The 21,727-nt window shown below is 42.0% G+C and overlaps 1 protein-coding gene across 1 annotated transcript in view; it reads left to right on the top strand.

The window, feature by feature from the left end:
* Nucleotides 1-21,727, top strand: part of PDE4B (phosphodiesterase 4B) — a 560,125-nt gene that overhangs the window by 398,209 nt on the left and 140,189 nt on the right. Inside the window, exon 4 of the mRNA XM_029617533.1 lies at nucleotides 21,244-21,438. Within this exon, the coding sequence (XP_029473393.1) occupies nucleotides 21,244-21,438 (195 nt within the window). The remainder of the gene's footprint in view (nucleotides 1-21,243; nucleotides 21,439-21,727) is intronic.

The raw sequence follows: 21,727 nt of genomic DNA, 5'->3' as shown, positions 1-21,727 counted from the left end.
CCTAGCAAAATGGGCAACTGATGAGGCAGGGAGCTCTCACCAGGGAGGGAGAAAAGTCCTCATCTTTCCTGTTCTGTGTCCGCTCTGATCTGATTCCAGCCTTACAGTGTAAGAATGTCTGGTTATAAGGGCATGAGTAAGCAATCCCAGCTCTCCTAAGTGGGAGGAGGACAAAGGGGGATGGATAGCTTCGGGGTTATGGAATGGAATTAGGGATATTTAGTAGCGGACTGGACGGTCCGGCCACATAAGCGTAAAGCTGGCCCCTGCTCTTCCTTCCAGAAGGAAAATAATGAGGAAGCCAAAGGTGGCCCTGTGACATTTTGGGCAATTTCCTTACAGGCAACATCCCAGAGTACTGGGAAGATGTAGCCCGCTTGTCACCTCCCCTCTTAAAAAAAACAAACAAACAAAACTGGTAAACAAACTGTGGTGGAAGCAGGCAGCTTTGAATATTAGTATGAAATGTGCTACACTGCAGTGTATATACAGATTCTCTTTCCCTGAGGTGGCTATACAAGTATGCATGTTTCTAATTTATGACTACATGACAAAACTGCCCACTATAGTTTCTCCAAATGTGAATGCTTTAATAGCAAAAAAAAAAAAAAAAAGGAAGGGAAGCATATGTAATCTTCTTCAATTTTTTTTTTTTTTTAACAGAAGGTTTAATCTTTCCTATTGGACCAGGATCCAAACAGCTTCGTTTCCTGGGGGTTTCTCACCCTCAGTCAAAAAGCTAAGAAAAGGAGGCATCCTCAGTTCATGAAGCAGTTTTGACGTTTCATCTTAGCCAAAAATGTAGAGGCGTGATCATCGGCAATTACGTTGTTGAGACCCCTTTGCATCCACCACAGTGCAGAAGAAGGCAATTCTGTAGGGCAGCAGATGCAACTCATGTGGTCACTGCTGTTTCATCCTTTCGCTGAATGCCAATTTTTTTAATTTTTTGTTTTTAATTTTTTATCCTTATTTGTAACCGATGCATTTTCACACACACACATCTTAGTTTGAACTGGTTTCATATATTTCCAGTTCTATACAGTGCTGAAACTTTTTTCTTGCCATGCCATCTCCTCTTAGATGCAGGCAAAATGTGATGTTGGAGAGCCATCTGCTGGCTAAGCATCGCGTAAAATTGTATTCTCAGACATTGTCTGATACATCTTAGTTCTTTACTTCTGCCTTTTATTATTTGTACTTTTTTTTTTTTAGACCATGAGATTTTGCTGTCAACTTTTTAAAGGTTATTTTGTAATTATAAAGATAAAATTGGTATTTTATTTTAAGGCTTTATTAATGCAATATTGCATTTCTCATGGACTGATACAGACAAACTACCCACTTATACAGTACCTGTTTTCCATCTCCTGATATTTTAGAGCACAGTAACTTGAATTGCATAATCCTTCAGTACTGATATGGAAATAATCAGTTTCTCTGAAACCAGCTCAACCTTAAAATATTGCAATACTAAATGGAGCTATTTCAAATTCTTCTTCATTAAAAACTATAATTCTGACAGCCAGGAAGGTGTGTGAAACATGAGAAGGGATCTAGCAAAGCTCAAGGAATGGTCTAGAATCTGGCAGCTGAGATTTAATGTTAAAAAATGCAAAGCCATGCATTTGGGCTGTAAAAACCCAGTGGAGCAGTGCAGTATAGAGGTGGTGACATTCTTCTAAGCACAAAAGAAGTGTAGGATATGGAGGTGATCTTAAGTGAACCGAGTAAGTGGATAAGGTGACAGCAAAAGTCAGAAGGACGCTTGGCTGCATAGGGAGAGGAATGGTCAGCATAAAAAGGGAGGTGATGTTGCAGTGATGGAAGTCCTGGTGAGACTTAAATTGGATTACTGTGTACAGTTCTTGAGACTGCACCTTGAAAAGGATATAAACATGATGGAGTTAGTCCAGAAGGTGGCTACTAAAATGGTTAATGACCTTTGTCGTAAAGCTTATGGGGACAGACTTTAAGATGTGAGGAAAGTCGGGCTAGGAGAGATATAATCGAGACATTTAAATACTTCAAAGGTTTCCGTGCACAGAAGGCGGGCCTGTTTCAAAAGAAAGAAGGCTCTAGGGAGAGAGTGAGAAGGGGTTAACTCGGTAGTAATGTAAGGAAATAATTTTTTACAGAGAAGGACCATCTTCTCTGTAGAGGTGGTGGCGACAAGGACGTTATCTGAATTGAAGAAAGCATGGGATAAATGTGGAGGATCCCGGAGAGAATGGTAGGGATTGCAAAGCTGAATAGTTGGTGCAGATGGGCAGAGTAGATAGGTCATATATTTTCCTGCCACCATGTTTCCCTGTTTCTTTGTTGTTTCTCAGACGCATCAGTTAAAACCAGTGCACCTATAAATACATGTCTCAAACTTCCTCCAGGTTACAAAAAAATTGTTTTGAAGGCCTTGTGGCATCACTATACAGATTTTGCTCAGTAACGGTAACATGGAATAGATTTAGTTTTTGGATACTTGCCAGGTTCTTATGGCCTGGATTGGCCACTGTTGGAAACAGGATGCTGGGCTTGATGGACCCTTGCTTTGACCCAGTAATACAGTATGGCATGTTCTTATGTTCTTAGGGTTTCAGATGATCCTCGAGTTCTTCCGTAGACTGCTCACTTGTTTCCTAACAGTCCTTATATACAGCGCAAAATCATTAATATTGCAGTATTAGTCCAGAGGACATATATTTCAAATAGTCACAGAAAAGATGCAAATGTAAACGTTCTATAATAGTATCTGTGTGAGGGGTTGGGAGGCTTGGCCCTGCAGGGCCTATGATGACTGCTTAGGTAGGAGGGGCCATAATTTGGGCCTCTAGGCCCTAAAGTCCTTTATTTTTGTTTCACCTCTACAGTGCCACTTAACCACTGTATAGACAGTGTAGACAGAGGTTACCTAGCCACACAAGGCCGGATCACTTTACACCTGACTGGCAATGTTTAAAAGATAACCAGTTAGGTGTGTTAAGTTATCTGGCTAAAGGGATAACTTGCCCAGAAAGCTTTAGCCAAATAAGTTATCCATTGGAGGCTTTTTTAAAATTTTGGCCTGATGATTTAAAAATAACTTAGAAAATAAGGCTGAATAGTGTCAACTCTACAAGTGAAGGCCCATATTCAGAGGCATTTAGCTAGGTAAGTTAGAAGTTATCTGGCTAAATAAATATTTGGGCACCTAGCTGGATAACTTAGGGCATTTTGGGAGGAGTCAGAGTTAGCCGGATAACTTACCTGGCAAAGTCTGGTCGCACCAAAGAGCTGTCCTAAAGTTTACCAGAGTTATCCAGCTGATTGTAAGATAGCAGACTATTCAATAGAGTAGATGCACTATTGACTATTCCTCCAAAGTTAGCTGGATAAGTTATCCAGCTGACTGTAAGATAGCAGACTATTCAGTAGAGTAGATGCACTACTGAATATTCCTCCAAAGTTAGCTGGATAAGTTATCCAGCTAACTTTGCTGTCCGAACAGTGACTGAATATGGACTTCCAGATTTTTAGCCAAATGCTTATCCAAAATGAAAGGTCTTTCCTAACCTATTTACGAAAATTCTTAACATCATTCAATCTACATATTCCAGGAAAGGTTGCCATGTGCTTATATATTTATTATATTATTAATAAAATAATAACATCCCGAATAGTGCTTTCAGACCCCAGGACATTCCAGTAGTCTCAGGCCCGAAGGGAGAAATTTCTTGTAACAGTCCTAAGCATCATTTTCCATAAGAAAAATAGGATACTGTAATATGAAAAGGAGCAATGTCATATCAGGCAAATAGATGTAAGGTCAAACAAAATAACAAATATATCGGCCAAACGACAAAACAATTACTTACCAAGTAGCCATTTGTCACCATATTTTCCCTCTGCAAAATTGGAGGCACTTGCTGTGAGAGGATGTACAAATCATGGTTGCAGGCAGGAAACGTGGGTATCATCTTGAGAATTTTCAACTTGGCATCACACTCAGCCTGATTGTTTAAGGAGAGAAAATACTTCCGGTCCCGGTATGCCACCTCCCATTTTTCAATAAGCATAAGGGCCACATGAGTACAGTCTAATGCTTCCATCCCATTAAGCATGCCAGCAACGCCATGGAAGGCCCATGTTATCAGTTCCCATTCTGTTCTTTCCTGCGGGTACTAAATGTACTGAGGGAGCTTTTTTTTTTTTTTTATCATTGCCGATGGCGCCTGCTTAAAGTGTCATGAGTAAGCAGACTGCCTCATACCTCCCACGACAGCCACAGTGGTCTGGAAGGATCCAGAAGTCATGAAATGCAGTGCACGCAGGAGTGTGGCCAGACCAGGTACAGCAAGCTGTCATAGAATCTGTGTTAACTTTGAGCTCAGCTGGTATTGGCGCACTACATCTGCATTTGAGAGCCCCGAGAAGTCTGGTGCATGGGCAGAACGTATGAACCCTGCAGGTCCTCCTGGAAGCCCGACCTGGGGTTATCTGAGTCTGCTGACTCATCCACTGAAACGATTCACTTTCATGCCTTGCCTGTAATTCTGCCGCAGAGTGTCCATGAAGATCACAAAAAAATGGCAAGATACTCCAATTTCTGCAGCAAAACAGGAATGATGAACAATGACTCCCAGAGGCACCACACAGCAAGCACAGCAGCAATATCTGTCTCTCCTGCCAATCAGGAATGCTAAATTTGAATTCAGACATACCCTAAAGTAAAGATTCTGTGCTAAACACCTAGGGGTAGATTTTGAAAAACTGCGTGATCGCGTACTTTTGTTTGCGCAGCGTAGCCGCGCGTATCTTCTAAAATCCTGGATCAGCGCGTGCAAGGCTGCCGATTTTGGGCAGCCGGCACGCGCCGAGCTGCGCAGCCTGCCTCCGTTCCCTCCGAGGCCGCTCCGAAATCGGAGAACTCTCTTTCGCCCTCCCCTCACCTTCACCTCCCTTCCTCTACCTAACCCACCCCCCCAGCCCTATCCCCCCCTACCTTTATCCATGGATTTACGCCTCCCGGAGGGAGACGTAAATCCACGCGCGCCAGCGGGCTGCTGGCGCGCCGAGACCGGACCCGGGGGCGGTTCCGGAGGGCACGGCCACGCCCCCGGAACGCCCCGGCCCGAAACCACGCCCCTGGGCCTGCCCCCGAAATGCCGCGCCCCGCCCCAAAACTCCACGTCGTTCGGCCCCACCCCGACACGCCCCCGACACGCCCCCTTCCGAAAACCCCTGGACCTACACGCGTCCCGGGGTTCTGCGCGCGCCGGCGGCCTATGGAAAATAGGCGCGCCGGCGCGCAAGGCCCTGCTCGCGTAAATCTGGGCGGATTTACGCGAGCAGGGCTTTGAAAATCCGCCCGCTAAGTAATTTACTGCTGAAATTGTATTGTACTTAACCTATGAAGTAATAGCTAATTTTAGAAGCTAAACGCCTTTGCATCCTGATTTACATAGAAGTATATTATTTTACTGCACTTGCCAGTATTTTCCTGTGCTAAAATCCTTTATTACCGCTAAAGTAACATCAGCACAGCAAAGAATTGTGCTAAATCCATGCTATCGCATGCACCAACCCTTAGTGCAGCTTATTAGATCATCCTAAGGAAGTTTTAAGTTAAATATGGATGTTTCCAAGGAAACAAGCAAGGCGATATGTTGTGGAATCTTGCTAGCACTGCCGCGTTTCGCATCATATTAGGAATTCAGACATTTTTAATAAAAGAATAGTTTTTAAGCTAACAAAACTGCCAGGCAAGTTAAGTGGCATTCTGGATGGTAACATTTTAATTATTGTTAATGACACGTTGCTCCATTGTTGCATCCTTATCTTTGCGACCTTACTTATTAATTTAGTTATCTGTCAAATTTTATCTTCTTTTGTCCTTTGTATTTAAACATGGTGATTAAAACTTTTCACAGCTAGAAACAATTTCAGCGTTTGAAAAAAAGTACTTTTTTTAGATAGGATTTTGTACTGAACATATTTAATGCAAATTTTATTGCTAAACAATGAAGGGATAAACATCTTAATCTGCATTTCTTTATCTAGTTCAGTCATAGCTGCCATGATAGTGCCTTAATGATGATTCTTCTTTAATCCTGAGTCTTTTTTTTCTTTTTAGTAAAGCTAAGGAAATTATTATTATTTTTATTTTTTTAGCTTTTTATATTCTGCTTTTTGCCACTTCAAAACTTTTCTACAATATCAAATTATCATATCATAGGGCCCTTCTTAATTGCAGATTGAACTTCAAATAGTTGCAACCGAGTAGCAGACAAAATTGTGGGGAAACGGATGATTGGTAAGGCCCTACTTAAATTGAGATTTTGCAGAAATTGAAGATCACTCCATATTAGGCCCGGCCATAATTTAAGGGAAAGACTGTTCTGGGTCTCAAAAGCAATTTGAGCCAGCAAAACCGACACCAAGTCCACCAGCCACCCAGCTCTCTGCATTCCTAAGCAGTGCTCACCCATTCCTTCTGGGCACATGTCCCTGGAGAGACATATAGAGACCAAATACTTGGAGAGGTCACTTCGACAAATATAGAAAAAAAAAAGAGACCATTCTCAAAAGCTGGCAATAAAGTGAAATGAACCGCACCAGAGTTTTTTAGTGCCGTCATATATCCAGAGCCATAATCTGTAATCTTCTGCGCTCTTTCAAGATAATCCTTGGCACTCTATGTTAAACAATTGCAAGAATTGTTTCAGAACCTTTTTGTTTGCAATTCCAAGGCCAATAACCAAGGCTCAAATACTTATCTTAGGCTGGAAAAGGTGCTAAGATGTTAGAAGCCTCTCGGTCTCATACATAATTGAAGCATGTCTTTCTCCAACACAAATGGTATTTCAAAGAAATTATCTTCTGCATCAGGGAAAAACGCCACCCCAGCTATAGGCTCACCACGTGCTAACCGGCACTGAAAGCTTAAGGCAAACAAGTGAGAAACCAATACTTATAACCAATGCTTTCTGTAAAAACCAGAAGTCACTGTGATTGGCTGGAACTCTGCTTGGTTAAAAACATAATTTCTCAAAGTTGATAAAGTAAACAATAAATAAACAAAACTTAATTAATCGCTCACTCTTTGCATTCATTCCTACAGGGTATACAGCGTTGAGGCGAAAAATACAATTCTGTTCTCTGTGGTTCAATATCTGTTCCCAATTATCACAGGACTGGGGAACATGATCCAGCAAGGTCCAGCACAAATCTTCAGATGATGAAAATCAGTGCAGTGCTGGACCATGGGCGCGTTGACTTTTTCAGTCCTCAAACAGCTGCGATGTTCAATTAATCTAATTGTAATAGACTTCTTTGTTCTTCCTGTATACAAAAGATTGCAAGGATATCATATCGCATATACTACATGGGTGGAAATGCAGTCTATGTGATATTTATGGATACAAGTATCCCCTGATAATGGATAAGTCCATTGTAATCCACATAGTGAATTGTCACAAAATGTACACTGTACACACCAATAATGTCCTGGCTGAGAAACCTATTGGGGTATGATTACATCAGTTCTCACAATTCAGTCCCATATGTTCAAACCCCTAGAATTTGCTATAAGGGGCTTCTCAGAAAATGCTTTGTTATAAGACAAAATATGCCAATGCTTAAAAATAATAGAGACAATAGCAGGTGATAAATGGGAAAAAGCAAAGTACACAGGTGAGATTTGGAGTTGATGACAGCTGAGTATATTGTAATCGGCAAATAATGCCCATTTGTAAGCCTTCTTCAAAACATGAGAAGGATAGCCCCATTCCCGAAAACATTGTGTAAGCAACTCGGCCTGAATATTAAAATCATTAATTAAAGAACATAAATACAAAGGGGTAGATTTAAAAAAAAATGTTCTGGCGTCCATATGTGTGCACCCAGAACCGCACATGTTATAAAATAGGATTTCCGCGTGCATATGCACGCCGGATCTTAATATCCGTACATAGATGTGCGGGTGGGGAGGACTCTTCCTCGCACGGGGGGATTTTTACAATTACACGTGTCGACACTTTTTTCCAGTTCCAGTCCACTTCAATAAAGGAGAGAACTGGGAGGGAACTTCCCTATACTCCTACCTGGTCTTCCTACCTTTTCCCCTCTCCTCCCCAACCTCTAAACCCTCCCTAACTTTCTAAATTTTTTTTGTCTTTTTCACTTACGTGCTCTAAGGAGCTGATGTAAGTTCTGCATGCCGACCAGCTTCCTTGGGACAACATCTAATTGACCCCTTAGAATTAAATGCTAACCTACACAAGCGCACAGTATACACAGACAGTAATAGTTTAACCCTCCTACAACATTTTTCCCAGCAAGTCCAACTTACCACCAGCAGATGAAGATTCTGCTGTCGGCACTCCCTGCGAACTGGTCAACACGCCCTCAGGAGTAGAAGGTATAATTTAACACACAAAAATATTCATGCAAATAAATAGTGATACTTGTGCAAAAAATTGCTTTGGGCTCTTTTCTCAATTTTTACACACAGCCTGTTTGTGCAAACATCCCCCAGCACCTTTTGCAGAAGTTTTTGTTTGACATATGTTTTCTGTGAATTTTATTTCCCTTGCTGAAGCTGCAGGAAATGAAATACTTCGACAAATGCGATGCAAAAGCATGCAAAGTGAATTTCGGTGGGGGAGGGGCGGGGGTTGCACTGTTTTGGCCCTTATGATTCACAAAACTTAAATGTAGCCCAAAAAGTTTCCAAGAAATCCATTATTTTGGTGGTCTTATTAAGTAAGATATCGTGTGCCTCTCATTGTTTCTAATGATAGTATTTTTCTCTGTACCACATTATAACACAACCAAAACTGATGTAAAGCTTCCTGGAATATAATCATGCCAGCCAGTTTTTCAGGAGTATACTGCCAGTGAATCACCATCTTAATCATGGTTCACAAATCTTCACACAAGCTTCCATTAGGAGTTGGTGTGGCAGTTAGAGAGGTACTGTGATGCACAGCTTTGGTGGGTTACCACGTTGACTCCTTCGTGGCTCCAGTAGCCACATCATTCTGCCTGCTGCTAACCAACTCTGGCCCTATAGAAAATGTTTGACTGTTTTATTGGACCCAGAGCCTTAATTTAAATTTCTGAGAACCTTATTTGGAGCTGAAAATGTACATCATAGATCAGAAAGGTGGTAATTATTCAAAGGATTTCATGGGCTTTAATCCCTTTGCTAAATGGCATTCGTTTATTTTGCCTGGTTATCCGTACGGCTTAAACAGCACTTGATAAATATGATCGTTGAACATCCCTGCAAAAATTAGCCCTGTGACCATTAAAGCTGTGTGATAAATGGGACCCTAAATACTGAGAATGTGAGAGTAATTGTCATATCACTGTGTCCCACATTTCTATAGACTTCAGTAATGGCTATTATCCATTGCAGTGGATGGCTACAGAGAGACCTAGCTGGAGAATATGATGAATGAAAGTAATCTAATCTTGAATAAAAGTGCAGGAGTCCAAGTTTTATTCTTATTTATGTGTTCATAAGCATAATCGGTTGCCTTGATTCTAGGAGAATATAGTTTGCAAAGACTACTTTGGAATTATTCTTATTCTTATACAGTAAGTAATGTAGAAAAATGCCCAAATTAAAATTGCATGTATTACATTATTAGTGAATTAAAGCTTTCTATTTTCTGACATACATTTCCTATTTCTGTGCAAGGTTTAATGTCTCATTACTTGCTGTAACTTAAAATGAGAACTTAAAAGGATTCATAGAGAGAGGATAGAATATTGGTCCAAAAAGTTGCAAAAAACCTGTATAGTAGAATCTCAAATAAATAGCACAAATCAGGCCCATTTGGAAACTAAAAATAATCAGGTGAATTTTCAAAAGGTTATGTGTGGGAAAAATTAGCATGCAAAGATAAGCCTGGCTTATCTTTGCATGCGAATCTTTGCGGCTCAGCCTGGGGGCATTCTGAGCCGGGGCCAACATAAAATGCGCAGGGAGGATAAACTTTCAAGTTTGCCCCCTGCACGCACATACACATGCCTATGGGCGTACAGGAACTTACTACCGTATTTTATAACCTGTATGCAAACACGTGCAGGTGATAACATGCAAGTACGCAATCACGCACACTTGCTCGAGTATGTAAAACCACGAGGAGCACATGTTTGTATCCAGAGACGTAGCGGCTCTTAACCTGGATAAGTCTCAAAAGCGCTGCTTGTACCAAGCTCTACAACCAAGCCCTTACAGATGATACAGAACGCTGCAGCAAGAATTTTGACAAGCACCAACCAGAGAGACCATATTACGCCCATCCTCCGTAATCTACACTGGTTACCAGTCAGTTACAGGGCTCTACACAAATCGCTAACTCTAATCCACAAATCAATTCATAACCTCCTCCATCTCGACCTCGAATTCCCACTCAAACTCCACACTTCCAACAGACCAATGAGGGAAACCTACAAAGGAACTCTACAAGCCCCGCCATCTAAAGCCACACGACTCATCTCTACCAGGGACCGAGCTTTTTCTACAGCAGGTCCATCCATCTGGAACAACCTCCCCTCAGAACTCAGAATGGAACCGTGCCTAACTACATTTAAAAAAAAACTCAAAACTTGGCTCTTCTTACAAGCCTTCCCTGATCCATCAAACTTTCACTAGATAACTACTCAGCTTTTGAATATGGAACTTCGCCCCGCCAATATTCACCTCATTTACTAGTTTGGACATATCACAATGTACTTAATTTAATACCTTCTTAAGGCTTCTCTTTTTCCAGCTGAACCAGCTTCCAAGTTCAAGGTCCTTGTTATTATGTAACTTTTTTGCTTCTCTGCTCTTGTCTCTTACCACAAAATTTGCTCCTTATGTTATGTTACGTTATACTGATCTACCCCTGTTCGATGTAAACCGACCTGATATGGTATTCAACCTTGAAGGTCGGTATAGAAAAATGTTAAATAAATAAATAAATATAGATTAGCACTTCTCCGTTTATCCCGGGTGTGTAAGATCACCAGATAAGTGTGAAAAACATAGCACTGTTTTGTTTATCTGGATGAGTTCAAATTTGTCCATCAAAGTAATGGCAAAGGCTCTACTTAGCTGGGTAAGACAGAATTTAGTTGGCTGAGTGTGCGCAAATGATATCGCTCTGTAGTTGTACTTTGAATTTTAAGGGGATATGCAAATATATTTTACTCACGTCACTTAGATGCATTTACTCCCCCGTAAGTTGGCTTTTGCATACATAAATTGGGGGATTTTTATAACATGCGTATGGCAATGAAATTACCAGTTTTACCAAAGTACTCTACCAGTTCGCCCAATCCATCTGCAGCTAGTGAAGACCCTCCTGGCTCTTTAGCCTGAAGTACTCGCCCACTTTACTCAGGACCACCCCCCACCAAGAGGATAATTGCTTTAATTAGTGAGTGTGAAAACAGAAACCCCCTCAGAGTTTGCACTATTAGCAACACTTCCTTCCACAGTGTGATGCACACCATGGGGTGAATTTTAAAAGCCCGGCACGTGCCAAAGCCAGAGGATATGCACAGAAGTCAGGCTGGCGTGCATCATGTGGATTTTAAAAGGTGCCTGCGTGCATGCATATCTCCCAGAACACGCTCAAAAATTGTTTTCCAAAAGAAAAGGGGTGTGGGCGTGGTCTGGGCGGGGCAGGGACATTCCAGGATTGTTTATTTATTTATTTATTTGCTACTTTTCTATACCGGCATTCGTGGTTACATCAAACCGGTTTACATCCGAACTAAAGGTGGAAAATACATAGAACAGGAGCTGGGGAAGGGACAAAGGAGAAGAAGGCCGAGTGGAAGCAAAAACAGAGCAACAAATAATATAATAAAACTAACAAGCAGCGATAACACAAACTATATACAATGGTACAGGTCAAAATGGAGATACAGCATGAAGTTAATGGGGGGAGGATCTACTCTGGGTAAGCTTGCTTAAAGAGTCATGTCTTTAATTTCTTTTTGAATTTGATAGTACAAGGTTCAAGTCGGAGATTTGTGGGTAGTGAGATTCATCGCGTGGGACCAGCAATGGAGATGGCGCGGTCCCTTGTGGAGGAAAGGTGTGCCTTTTTGAGTGATGGCACATGGAGGGTTACTTTGTTTGCTCTGGTGGGGCAGTTAGAGCATGTGAGGCAGAGAGGTTCGTCAAGCCAATTAGAGTTGTGTCTGTGTATGGATTTATGAATGATGGTGAGGGTTTTATAGATGATGCATGAGGGGATAGGGAGCCAATGGAGGTCTTTAAGGATAGGAGTGATGTGGGCTGATTTAGAGGCATTTGTGATGGTCCTTGCTACTGCATTCCTGAGCATTTGAAGCGGCTTTTTGGTGGAATAGGAGAGCCCTAAGAGGAGGGAGTTGCAGTAATCCATTTTAGAAGAGAAGGTGGCCTGGATGACAATGCGGAAGTCTTGGGTGTGGAGTAAGGGTTTAAGTTTTTTCAGGACATTGAGCTTGAAGAATCCCTCCTTGAGGATTGTACTGATGTATTTCTTTAGGTTCAGTTGCTGGTCAATGAGGACCTCGAGGTTTCTAACAAATGGTTGAGTGGAGATGGCATTGAATGCAGGATCATTAGCAATATAGGGTTTAGGGGTTTGGTGTTGGGATATGAGGAGCAGTTATGAATGAAACCAGCGTGTAAATACTTACACACACAAGCGCCTACGTTGAGTCCCCTACCACGTAACTTTACTTCTGCTATGGATGGCGTGTAAGACCTAAAACTAAAAAAACTAGGCTAGTCAGTGGGGTTTTAAGGGTAGGGGCTAACAGGGTAAAAGGGAGGCTAATTAACTAGAGGGTTTGGGAAGTCCTATCCTTTTCCTGGGCAAACTGGAAAAGAACTGAGGAAGCTGGTAATTGCGTCGGCATGTATGTCTACTAAAATCCCCCCCCCACTTACGCGATAGAGACGGCATTCGTGCACACATGCCCATGTCCATATAAAATAGTATGCATATGCCCGCGCATACAACCTGCTTTATACCATGGGCGCATATATGCAAATATGTTATAAAATGGCCGCGTCCTTTGGTGCGAGCTGGCATGCGTGCATGCATACATGTGCGCCCGCACACTGGTATCAAACTTACCATCTCTGCTGCCAGTTTTCCCTATCTACTGCAATGCCACTGACATCACCGAGTGGCTTCCTCACCGCTAAGGATCCAGTGTGGTTTATTTTGTCTGTTTTCCAATGTGACACCATTTTTGTCTCTGCCGCTTCCAATGGGAGACTTTTCGTGCATTTGCCACTATTTCCATGAAAAAAAACCACAATCCTGAAACTACTTCTTCCCAGCCTCGTACCATGACTCTCTTGCTCTAGAGATGTGTATTGGAATATTTATGTTTTATTGTAACCCACCCTGGGTGGTTTCAGAAGAAGGAGATAAAAAATGGTGACAAAACATTTTTCAGATACATCAGCGAAAAGAGAAAGGTCCAAAGTGGTATAGTGAAATTGAAAGGTGATAATGATCAATGTGTGGAGAGAGACGAAGAAATGGCAGAAATATTAAACGAATACTTCAGCTCTGTGTTCACTAAAGAAGACCCTGGAGAAGGACCATCTCTACACAACAAGAAACTGGAAGGAAATGGAATAGATGAAAATCCTTTTACAGTAGAAAATGTGTGGGAAGAGCTAAAGAACCTTAAAGTGGACAAAGCCATGGGGCCTGATGGGTTTCATCCAAGGATATTGAGGGAGCTCAGAGATGTTCTGGCGGGTCCGCTGTGTGACCTGTTCAATAGATCCCTTGAAACGGGAGTGGTGCCGAGTGATTGGAGAAGAGCGGTGGTGGTCCCGCTTCACAAGAGTGGGAACAGGGAGGAGGCTGGCAACTACAGACCGGTTAGCCTCACTTCGGTGGTGGGAAAAGTAATGGAGTCACTGCTGAAAGAGAGAATAGTGAACTATCTACAGTCTGGAGAATTGATGGACCAGAGGCAACATGGATTCACCAGGGGAAGATCCTGTCAAACAAATCTGATTGACTTTTTTGACTGGGTAACCAAGGAATTGGATCGAGGAAGAGCACTCGATATCATATACTTGGATTTCAGCAAAGCTTTTGATACGGTTCCGCACAGGAGACTGGTCAATAAAACGAGAAGCTTGGGAGTGAGTGCCGAGGTGGTGACCTGGATTGCAAATTGGTTGACGGACAGAAGACAATGTGTGATGGTAAATGGAACCTTCTCTGAAGAGAGAGCGGTTTTAAGTGGTGTACCGCAAGGATCGGTATTGGGACCGGTCCTGTTCAATATCTTTGTGAGCGACATTGCGGACGGGATAGAAGGTAAGGTTTGTCTTTTTGCGGATGACACTAAGATCTGCAACAGAGTGGACACGCCGGAAGGAGTGGAGAGAATGAGACGGGATCTAAGGAAACTGGAAGAGTGGTCGAAGATATGGCAGCTGAGATTCAATGCCAAGAAGTGCAAAGTCATGCATATGGGGAGTGGAAATCCGAATGAACTGTATTCAATGGGGGGGGAAAGGCTGATGTGCACGGAGCAGGAGAGGGACCTTGGGGTGATAGTGTCTAATGATATGAAGTCTGCGAAACAATGCGACAAGGCGATAGCAAAAGCCAGAAGAATGCTGGGCTGCATAGAGAGAGGAATATCAAGTAAGAAAAGGGAAGTGATTATTCCCTTGTACAGGTCCTTGGTGAGGCCTCACCTGGAGTACTGTGTTCAGTTCTGGAGACCGTATCTACAAAAAGACAAAGACAAGATGGAAGCGGTACAGAGAAGGGCGACCAGGAAGGTGGAGGATCTTCATCGGATGACGTACGAGGAGAGATTGAAGAATCTAAATATGTACACCCTGGAGGAAAGGAGGAGCAGAGGAGATATGATACAGACTTTCAGATACTTGAAAGGTTTTAATGATCCAAAGGCAACGACAAACCTTTACCATAAGAAAAAAATCAGCAGAACCAGGGGTCACGATTTGAAGCTCCAGGGAGGAAGATTCAGAACCAATGTCAGGAAGTATTTCTTCACGGAGAGGGTGGTGGATGCCTGGAATGCCCTTCCGGAGGAAGTGGTGAAGACCAGAACTGTGAAGGACTTCAAAGGTGCGTGGGATAAACACTGTGGATCCATAAAGTCAAGAGGCCGCCAATGAAGAGTGGGTGACTCGCCAGAATGATGGCTACTGCCTGGACACAATACCCTTATTCAATAAACATACACATGGTTACTGTGACTCCAACATCACTCTAAGCTTCAACAGCAAGAGGAAATGTGGAAAAAAGGATTTGCACTCACAAAGCTGGGAGTAGCTGGCTTGTTACGGCGGTTACTACCCCAAACCAAATGTGCCTGATACTTCACTTTCGATGCACATCCAGCATAGCTCTCTGCTCCAACGGCAGGGGAGAAGAAAAACTGATACTTCACGCATACCCAGCATAGCTTCAACGGCAGGGGAGAAGAAAAAAGGATTCACACTCACAAAGCGGGGAGTAGCTGGCTTGTTACGGCGGTTACTACCCCAAACCAAATGTGCCTGATACTTCACTTTAGATGCATATCCAGCATAGCTCTCTGCTTCAACGGCAGGGGAGAAGAAAAACAACCAATAAGGGCTGTATAACATAGTCTGGGTTAAAACAAATAAGCATGGGTGTAGCTTGCTTATTGCGGCGGTTACTTTAGTACCCCTACTACCCCCTAACTAATCAAGCTTGATATTTCACTTGGATGCAGCTCCATCACTGCTCTCTACATTAATGGTGGGGGAGGAAGGGAAATAGAACCAAGAGCTAAAAGAAACAGATAAGTATGAGAGAAAAAATGTGTGAAGCTTGCTGGGCAGACTGGATGGGCCGTTTGGTCTTCTTCTGCCGTCATTTCTATGTTTCTATGTTTCTATGTAAAGGGCTGCATATTGAAATAAATAAATAAATAAATCTTTCCTCCCACATAAAAGTTGTTTATAATGTGCGACTGTTAAAAAGAGGCAAATTCCCATGGGTAGTGTGTGGGTGCCCACAGGAAGCTTGCCAACATCTCATGGAGCCACCCATAGATTACTCAAAGGATTCCCACAGAAATAGGCAAGATAATTCACAGCACAGTGAGGGTGGTGGCATGCTTTAGCTTTACATGTACCAGGAGAAACACCCTGTGTCCCCATTGTTTCTAGTCTTCTGCAGTTGCACAGCTGTCAGCATATGAATACCTCATTATAGAAAATGTGCTTAATCCTGTACGATGAAAAATACATGACATTTTAACATTTCCCCCGGCAGACCTGCCTTGTAACTATTCTTTAATGTAAACGCATGGCATTTCAGTGCGTTAATGGAATGCATTCAAAAATTAGGTTACAGAAAGGTCTGTTGCTTTAGAACAAGCAAATTCTGCTTCTGATGTGCCAACCCTTACTACTATTTACAGGGCAATTGATGACTTTACATGTATATTCCCCTTCTGCTGGATACAAGCTTTAGAGTAACAACATGGCTCACTGCAAAGCGATAAGAAGAGATGTAATATTAGCTGATGAGAGATTGAAACGATTGTGCAGTTTGCTCTTTGAACTGGGAAGTATATTACAGTGGAACCTTCCGCTGTGGTAGACGTTAATGCAGTGCTGCTGGAGAAAATACAGTACATTCATCTTTGTATTTCATCTCCAAATCTTATACATGCAGAATCATTTTTAACACGGTCAAAAGTTGGCTCCTAATTTTTTTCAGTGTTAAAATACGTATCTTGTTATTTCATGATTTTTTTAAAGTGATAATGATAGCGTGCAGGTCTTTTGTTCTTGGCATTGTTGTTCTTAGGAATAAAACCTTTATTTACATTAAATCTTTATTTTCAGGATCCTAAAAATTGTGCGGTATAAGATTAGTACAACTTTCTTATCTATTACAACAAAAATATATAAATGATATAATGTGGGCTTGCTTACAATGTGGTCCAACATTTTGGACCCCAGCCGCAGTGTCATATCGCATCTGCAGTGCAGCTTGTGTAGCGCTGTGCTCATGAAGGTATCTTTTATGCTCTGCAGAATGCTGATCTTGTTCGGTAATCCTCGTGCATTGTTTAGGTATTTCTGTTTAGAAAGAATGCAGTGCGTAGACGTGAGGATGCGTAAGCACACTAGATTGTCATGGAATTAATGCCAGATGTATATTCCATCATAATTATTATATTAAATACCCAAATGTGATCATTTTTGATGAACTATCTAGTTCAGTGATTCTCAACCTGGTCTTGAGTATCCCCAAGCCAATCTGTTTTTTTTATTATTATTATTATTATTATTATTCAGAATATCCACAATGAATCTGTATAAAATAGATTTGTAGGCATTGCCTCTACTGCGTGCAAATTTATTTTATGCATATTCATTGTGGATATCCTGAAAAACTCAGCTGGCTAGGGGTAATTGAGGACCAGCTTATCTGAGATCTAGAAACCAGAATTCTATGCCTTCTCATACTTTGTGTTCACAGGCTGGGTAATAGCTTCAAATCCCTTTTCCAAGAGATACTTGATTTGGTATGACAAGGAATCAATCTTTCTCTCTGGCTGAGTACAACCTCTGGAACAAGTTGCCTATTTATCTTAGGCAGATAAGTGGTCATTGGTCTTTTAGACTTAAATTGAAGGCCTGGCTTTTCACATCATAGGTGAGGGGTTCCCTTGACCTTAAACTGGGTCAAATTGTCACTGTATGATATCAAGTATGATAGCAATGTTCTTTAGTTAGTTGAACACCAATGCTAAGGGAGTCAAGTATTTTAAGCAGTAGAGGTCTTGTAGAGATGGAAAAGTTAGAGAGCATGATCCTGTGAAAACACAGGATACTAGTGTTATTGAATTCCCAATTGCCTTTTAGAGACAATTTAACAAATTGGCACCTACCACACTGGAAGAGGCAAGGGGATTCTCCATATTGATTGATCCGTAGTACGCTGGCAGTTTCTTATCAAAGGGTTCTCACCCTTCTGTTCCAGTAACTTGTTTTCATAAAATTATTTAATCCTCTTTCATCTTGCTCCATATGAAAAAATAAATACATTTTACATAGAGAATACAATAACACTAAAAATCATATTCCATTCATGTGGAATTGAAGGTCAGCAAACAAGTTGTAGGTAATACCTTTTATTGAATTAAATTAATATATCTATGAGGAGCTTTCTAGAGCTTATCTCTTTTCATCAGGTCTGAAGAACCAGCACAGTTGCATTGGGTTTAAATTGTATAGAGTCATCTACATCTTTGGCTGCCTGCATATCAAGACTTAAATGACTCTGTACAGTCAGTGTTACTGTGCTGATTCTTCTCTGACTTGATAAAGAAAGGATAACTCTTGAAAGCTCGTCACAGATTCCTTTCATTGAGCTAACAACCTGTCACCTGCAATGTGTTGACCCTCAATTCCACATATCCAAGTGAACTAACACGACAAGCATAATTGCAGTCATGGGACTCTCTAGGCAGATTCTGAAACCTTTTACAAATTATCTAAAAATATTGTACATGAGCTTTTGAAACCACGGAGGTATCTTCTTCAGATGTCACATCAGAGACATTATTCACATCTGAAGAAGGGACTTATGTGGTCTTGAAAGCTCATGCATAATATTTTTGGATAATAATTACATTTATCCACTAAAAGCCATCACAGCTTGTGAAGAATCCAGTTTGCTGTAGGAAGCATAATAGATCACAGCATTACGTATTCCAGTCACTAGATCGAAAATAAAATGTTTTTCTCTTTGATATCTGGGTGGCCTTTCTTTTGCCATTGATGTCTCCCTCTTTTTCCTCGTTTCTTCATCTCTTCTCTAACTCCTTTTCCAGGCTTTCCTTCCCATTTTACAATTTTTCTCCCTCCAGTCTTCAACACTTCCTCCGCTTCCTTGACTAGATGAAAGGGAAAGGTAGATGTCAAGGGAGGGAAGGAAGTGATGAAGACAGGAGAAACAAAAATACTAAACTGGGAAGCAGAGTCCGGAAAAGGAGTTGGAGAAGACAGATGAGGATGAGATGCTCTGTTTATAAATCTCTCCCTCATATCAATATTACTTTCCTTTCTCTGTCACACCTGGATCTCATCCCTCCTCCTCCTCTCTCATTTCTTTCTTTCATCTCTCACCCTCCATCATGGGCTTGTTCCCCCCCCCCCCCAATCAATCTCCTGGTATCTGGATCCCTTCTCCCCCCTCTCAGTATTCCCCATCATCCCCATTTCATTTTACTCACCTCATCTCACATTCTCCCATCCCCTCCAATTTGTCATCCCAGTCTGCCATCCTAACCCCCAATTATTCCCTCTCATACGTCTCCGCTTCACTCTCTCTCTGATTCACTCCCACCCCCAGTCATACCTGTGTAGACTCTTCTCTTCTACTCCCTCCAGTATCCTCTCTGGCTCTTTATCATACATGGCTCTCTCACTCATCACCCCCACCCCCATCTTCCCATTCTGCCACACTTCCTCCACCTCCATCACGCCTCAGGTTCTGTCTCATCTCTCCCCATTCCATCACATCTCTGACTCCCTCTCACCTCCCCATATCCCTATCCCCACTATACTCTGGCTCTCCTCATCCACCATCACCACCTCTGCCCCACCTCCACCCCACTATCATCTCTGGTCCTCTTTACCCCCATCACCATCTCTGGCTTTATTTCACACAGACCCTTTCCCTCCAGCTATCTCTTCTACACCGTTGCCACCATCTCTTCTGCACCTCCTCCCCATGTGTTGGGCCTTTGCACTCTCCCACACACATCCCCTCTTCCCACATGATTCTCATGCACCCCCGGCGTATACCCTGGTTCTCAGTCATCATCTCAGAGAGCCCAAGTTTGCATTACCAATTTCAGAGAACTGGGGGAGGATATACTGTGGTCTCCTCCCCTTCTCATGCTCCCCTCAGGATTCATCCGCAATATCTTGCCCTCCAGGCCTTACCCAGTCTCAAAATTTACTGCCTCCCCCTCATCATCAATCAGTTACACCTCCCGGATTGTGCTTTTGGATACCTCCTTCCTCCTCTGCCAGGCTGTGGCTGTGTCTGTATCTGGGCCTGCCCCCTTCCCTCCTTTTGAAACAAGGGGACAGGTTGAGAGGGAAAGAGACTTGGATGACAGGACACAGCCGAACAGAAAACATATTCTCCACCCAGCCCCCCTCCCCCCCACTCCTGCTTTGTCCCACATGCTGCCTGCAATGTTCCAGTCTGGCCCCTCCCACTTCTGCAGAGGAGTAAACATTTGCTCTGCTCCCGTCTCCAGCCCTTCTCTTCCCTTCCTCTGCAGGCTGCCTGGAGGGAAGGGGCTGGAGAAGTAAACAGAAAAGCTGTTTGAGAATTGGGGCACCGACCAACAGGTTTGGACACGAACCCTGTATGTGCTCCTGGTTAGCAATGCCCCGGTGTGTTTTATTAATTAGTTTGTGCTTTATACAAGAGGATGGGTGAAAAAAAAAGTAATTAATGAAATGAAATCAAAACCACTGATTTAGTTATAGATTTTTTGTCACTTTTGTAGGTGGGGTTTGTTTTTTTTTTTTGTTTTTTTAGGTCTTGACCTCTGTTTAAGTTAACCGCTAATACAATACATAAATCAGCTTTTAGGATATTTATTTTATTTTATTTATTTATTTATGTATTTGACGGTTTTATATACCGACATTCATTGGGAATATCACATCTGTTTACATTAAACATAAACTAAGCTTAAAAACGCTTTAGAGAGAACTGGATAATTCGTACAACCTAGAACAAAAGATAGAAATGGGCCTGAGGCGGGGGGGGGCGCGATAGGGAATCAGTCCCTTGTAAACTGGATTTTATTTCCTATAGATTACTGCATGGAGTATCCAGTGGAAACAGACGTCTTTCACAGCCAGCCTGGATTGGATTTCAACTGGTTACCACTTTTAAGAGCCGAAAGGGCATCAAGCTTTCTGTTTATTCACGGAACCTTCCGTTGTCCTTTGTTACAATGTTAGCTTGAGAAAAAATGAGGTGGACTAAACCGTGGAATTCACAAATCTGTTAATATAATTTGTAAATATAGCAAATGGGTTTTGTTTTTTTTTTACCTGCGATAGTAGTTAGCATTTCAGTATCATGTTATATGTTTTCAAAACATTCATTAGTAATAAAATGTTCAAATAATTATGCTTGCTAATCTTTTTTCTTTTTATCTTTTTTCATTTTTCTACTACAGCTTTGATGTGGAAAATGGCCCGTCACCAGGTCGTAGTCCATTGGATCCCCAAGCCAGCCCTGGTTCAGGACTTGTGCTGCACAACAACTTTGCAAGCCACAACCAGCGGAGGGAATCATTCCTTTACCGATCAGATAGTGACTATGACTTATCACCAAAGACCATGTCCAGGAATTCATCTGTTGCAAGTGAACAGTAAGTGCACGATACATAGTTACATTATTGTCACCATTTTTGCCTGATAGGCTTCACTGTTTTCTACTGACTTGATATATGGAAAATTAATTCACTACAGAGGAGCCTTTGCAATAAATTTTAGCATGCACATTAAGGCAGGCATGTGAACAGTATGCATGAAGGACTTAACATGGAGCGTAAAATGGTCCTAGAAGATGCAAGGGTGAGCATGCAAATGAAGGACTGTAATATGTAAATGAGGATTTACCACATGCTTAGTAAGTAATTGGTATGCTCAGTCTCCACA

The sequence above is a fragment of the Rhinatrema bivittatum genome, chromosome 10, assembly GCF_901001135.1.
Source record: "Rhinatrema bivittatum chromosome 10, aRhiBiv1.1, whole genome shotgun sequence".
NCBI lineage: Eukaryota > Metazoa > Chordata > Amphibia > Gymnophiona > Rhinatrematidae > Rhinatrema > Rhinatrema bivittatum.
This window is presented reverse-complemented; position numbering and strand designations above follow the sequence as displayed.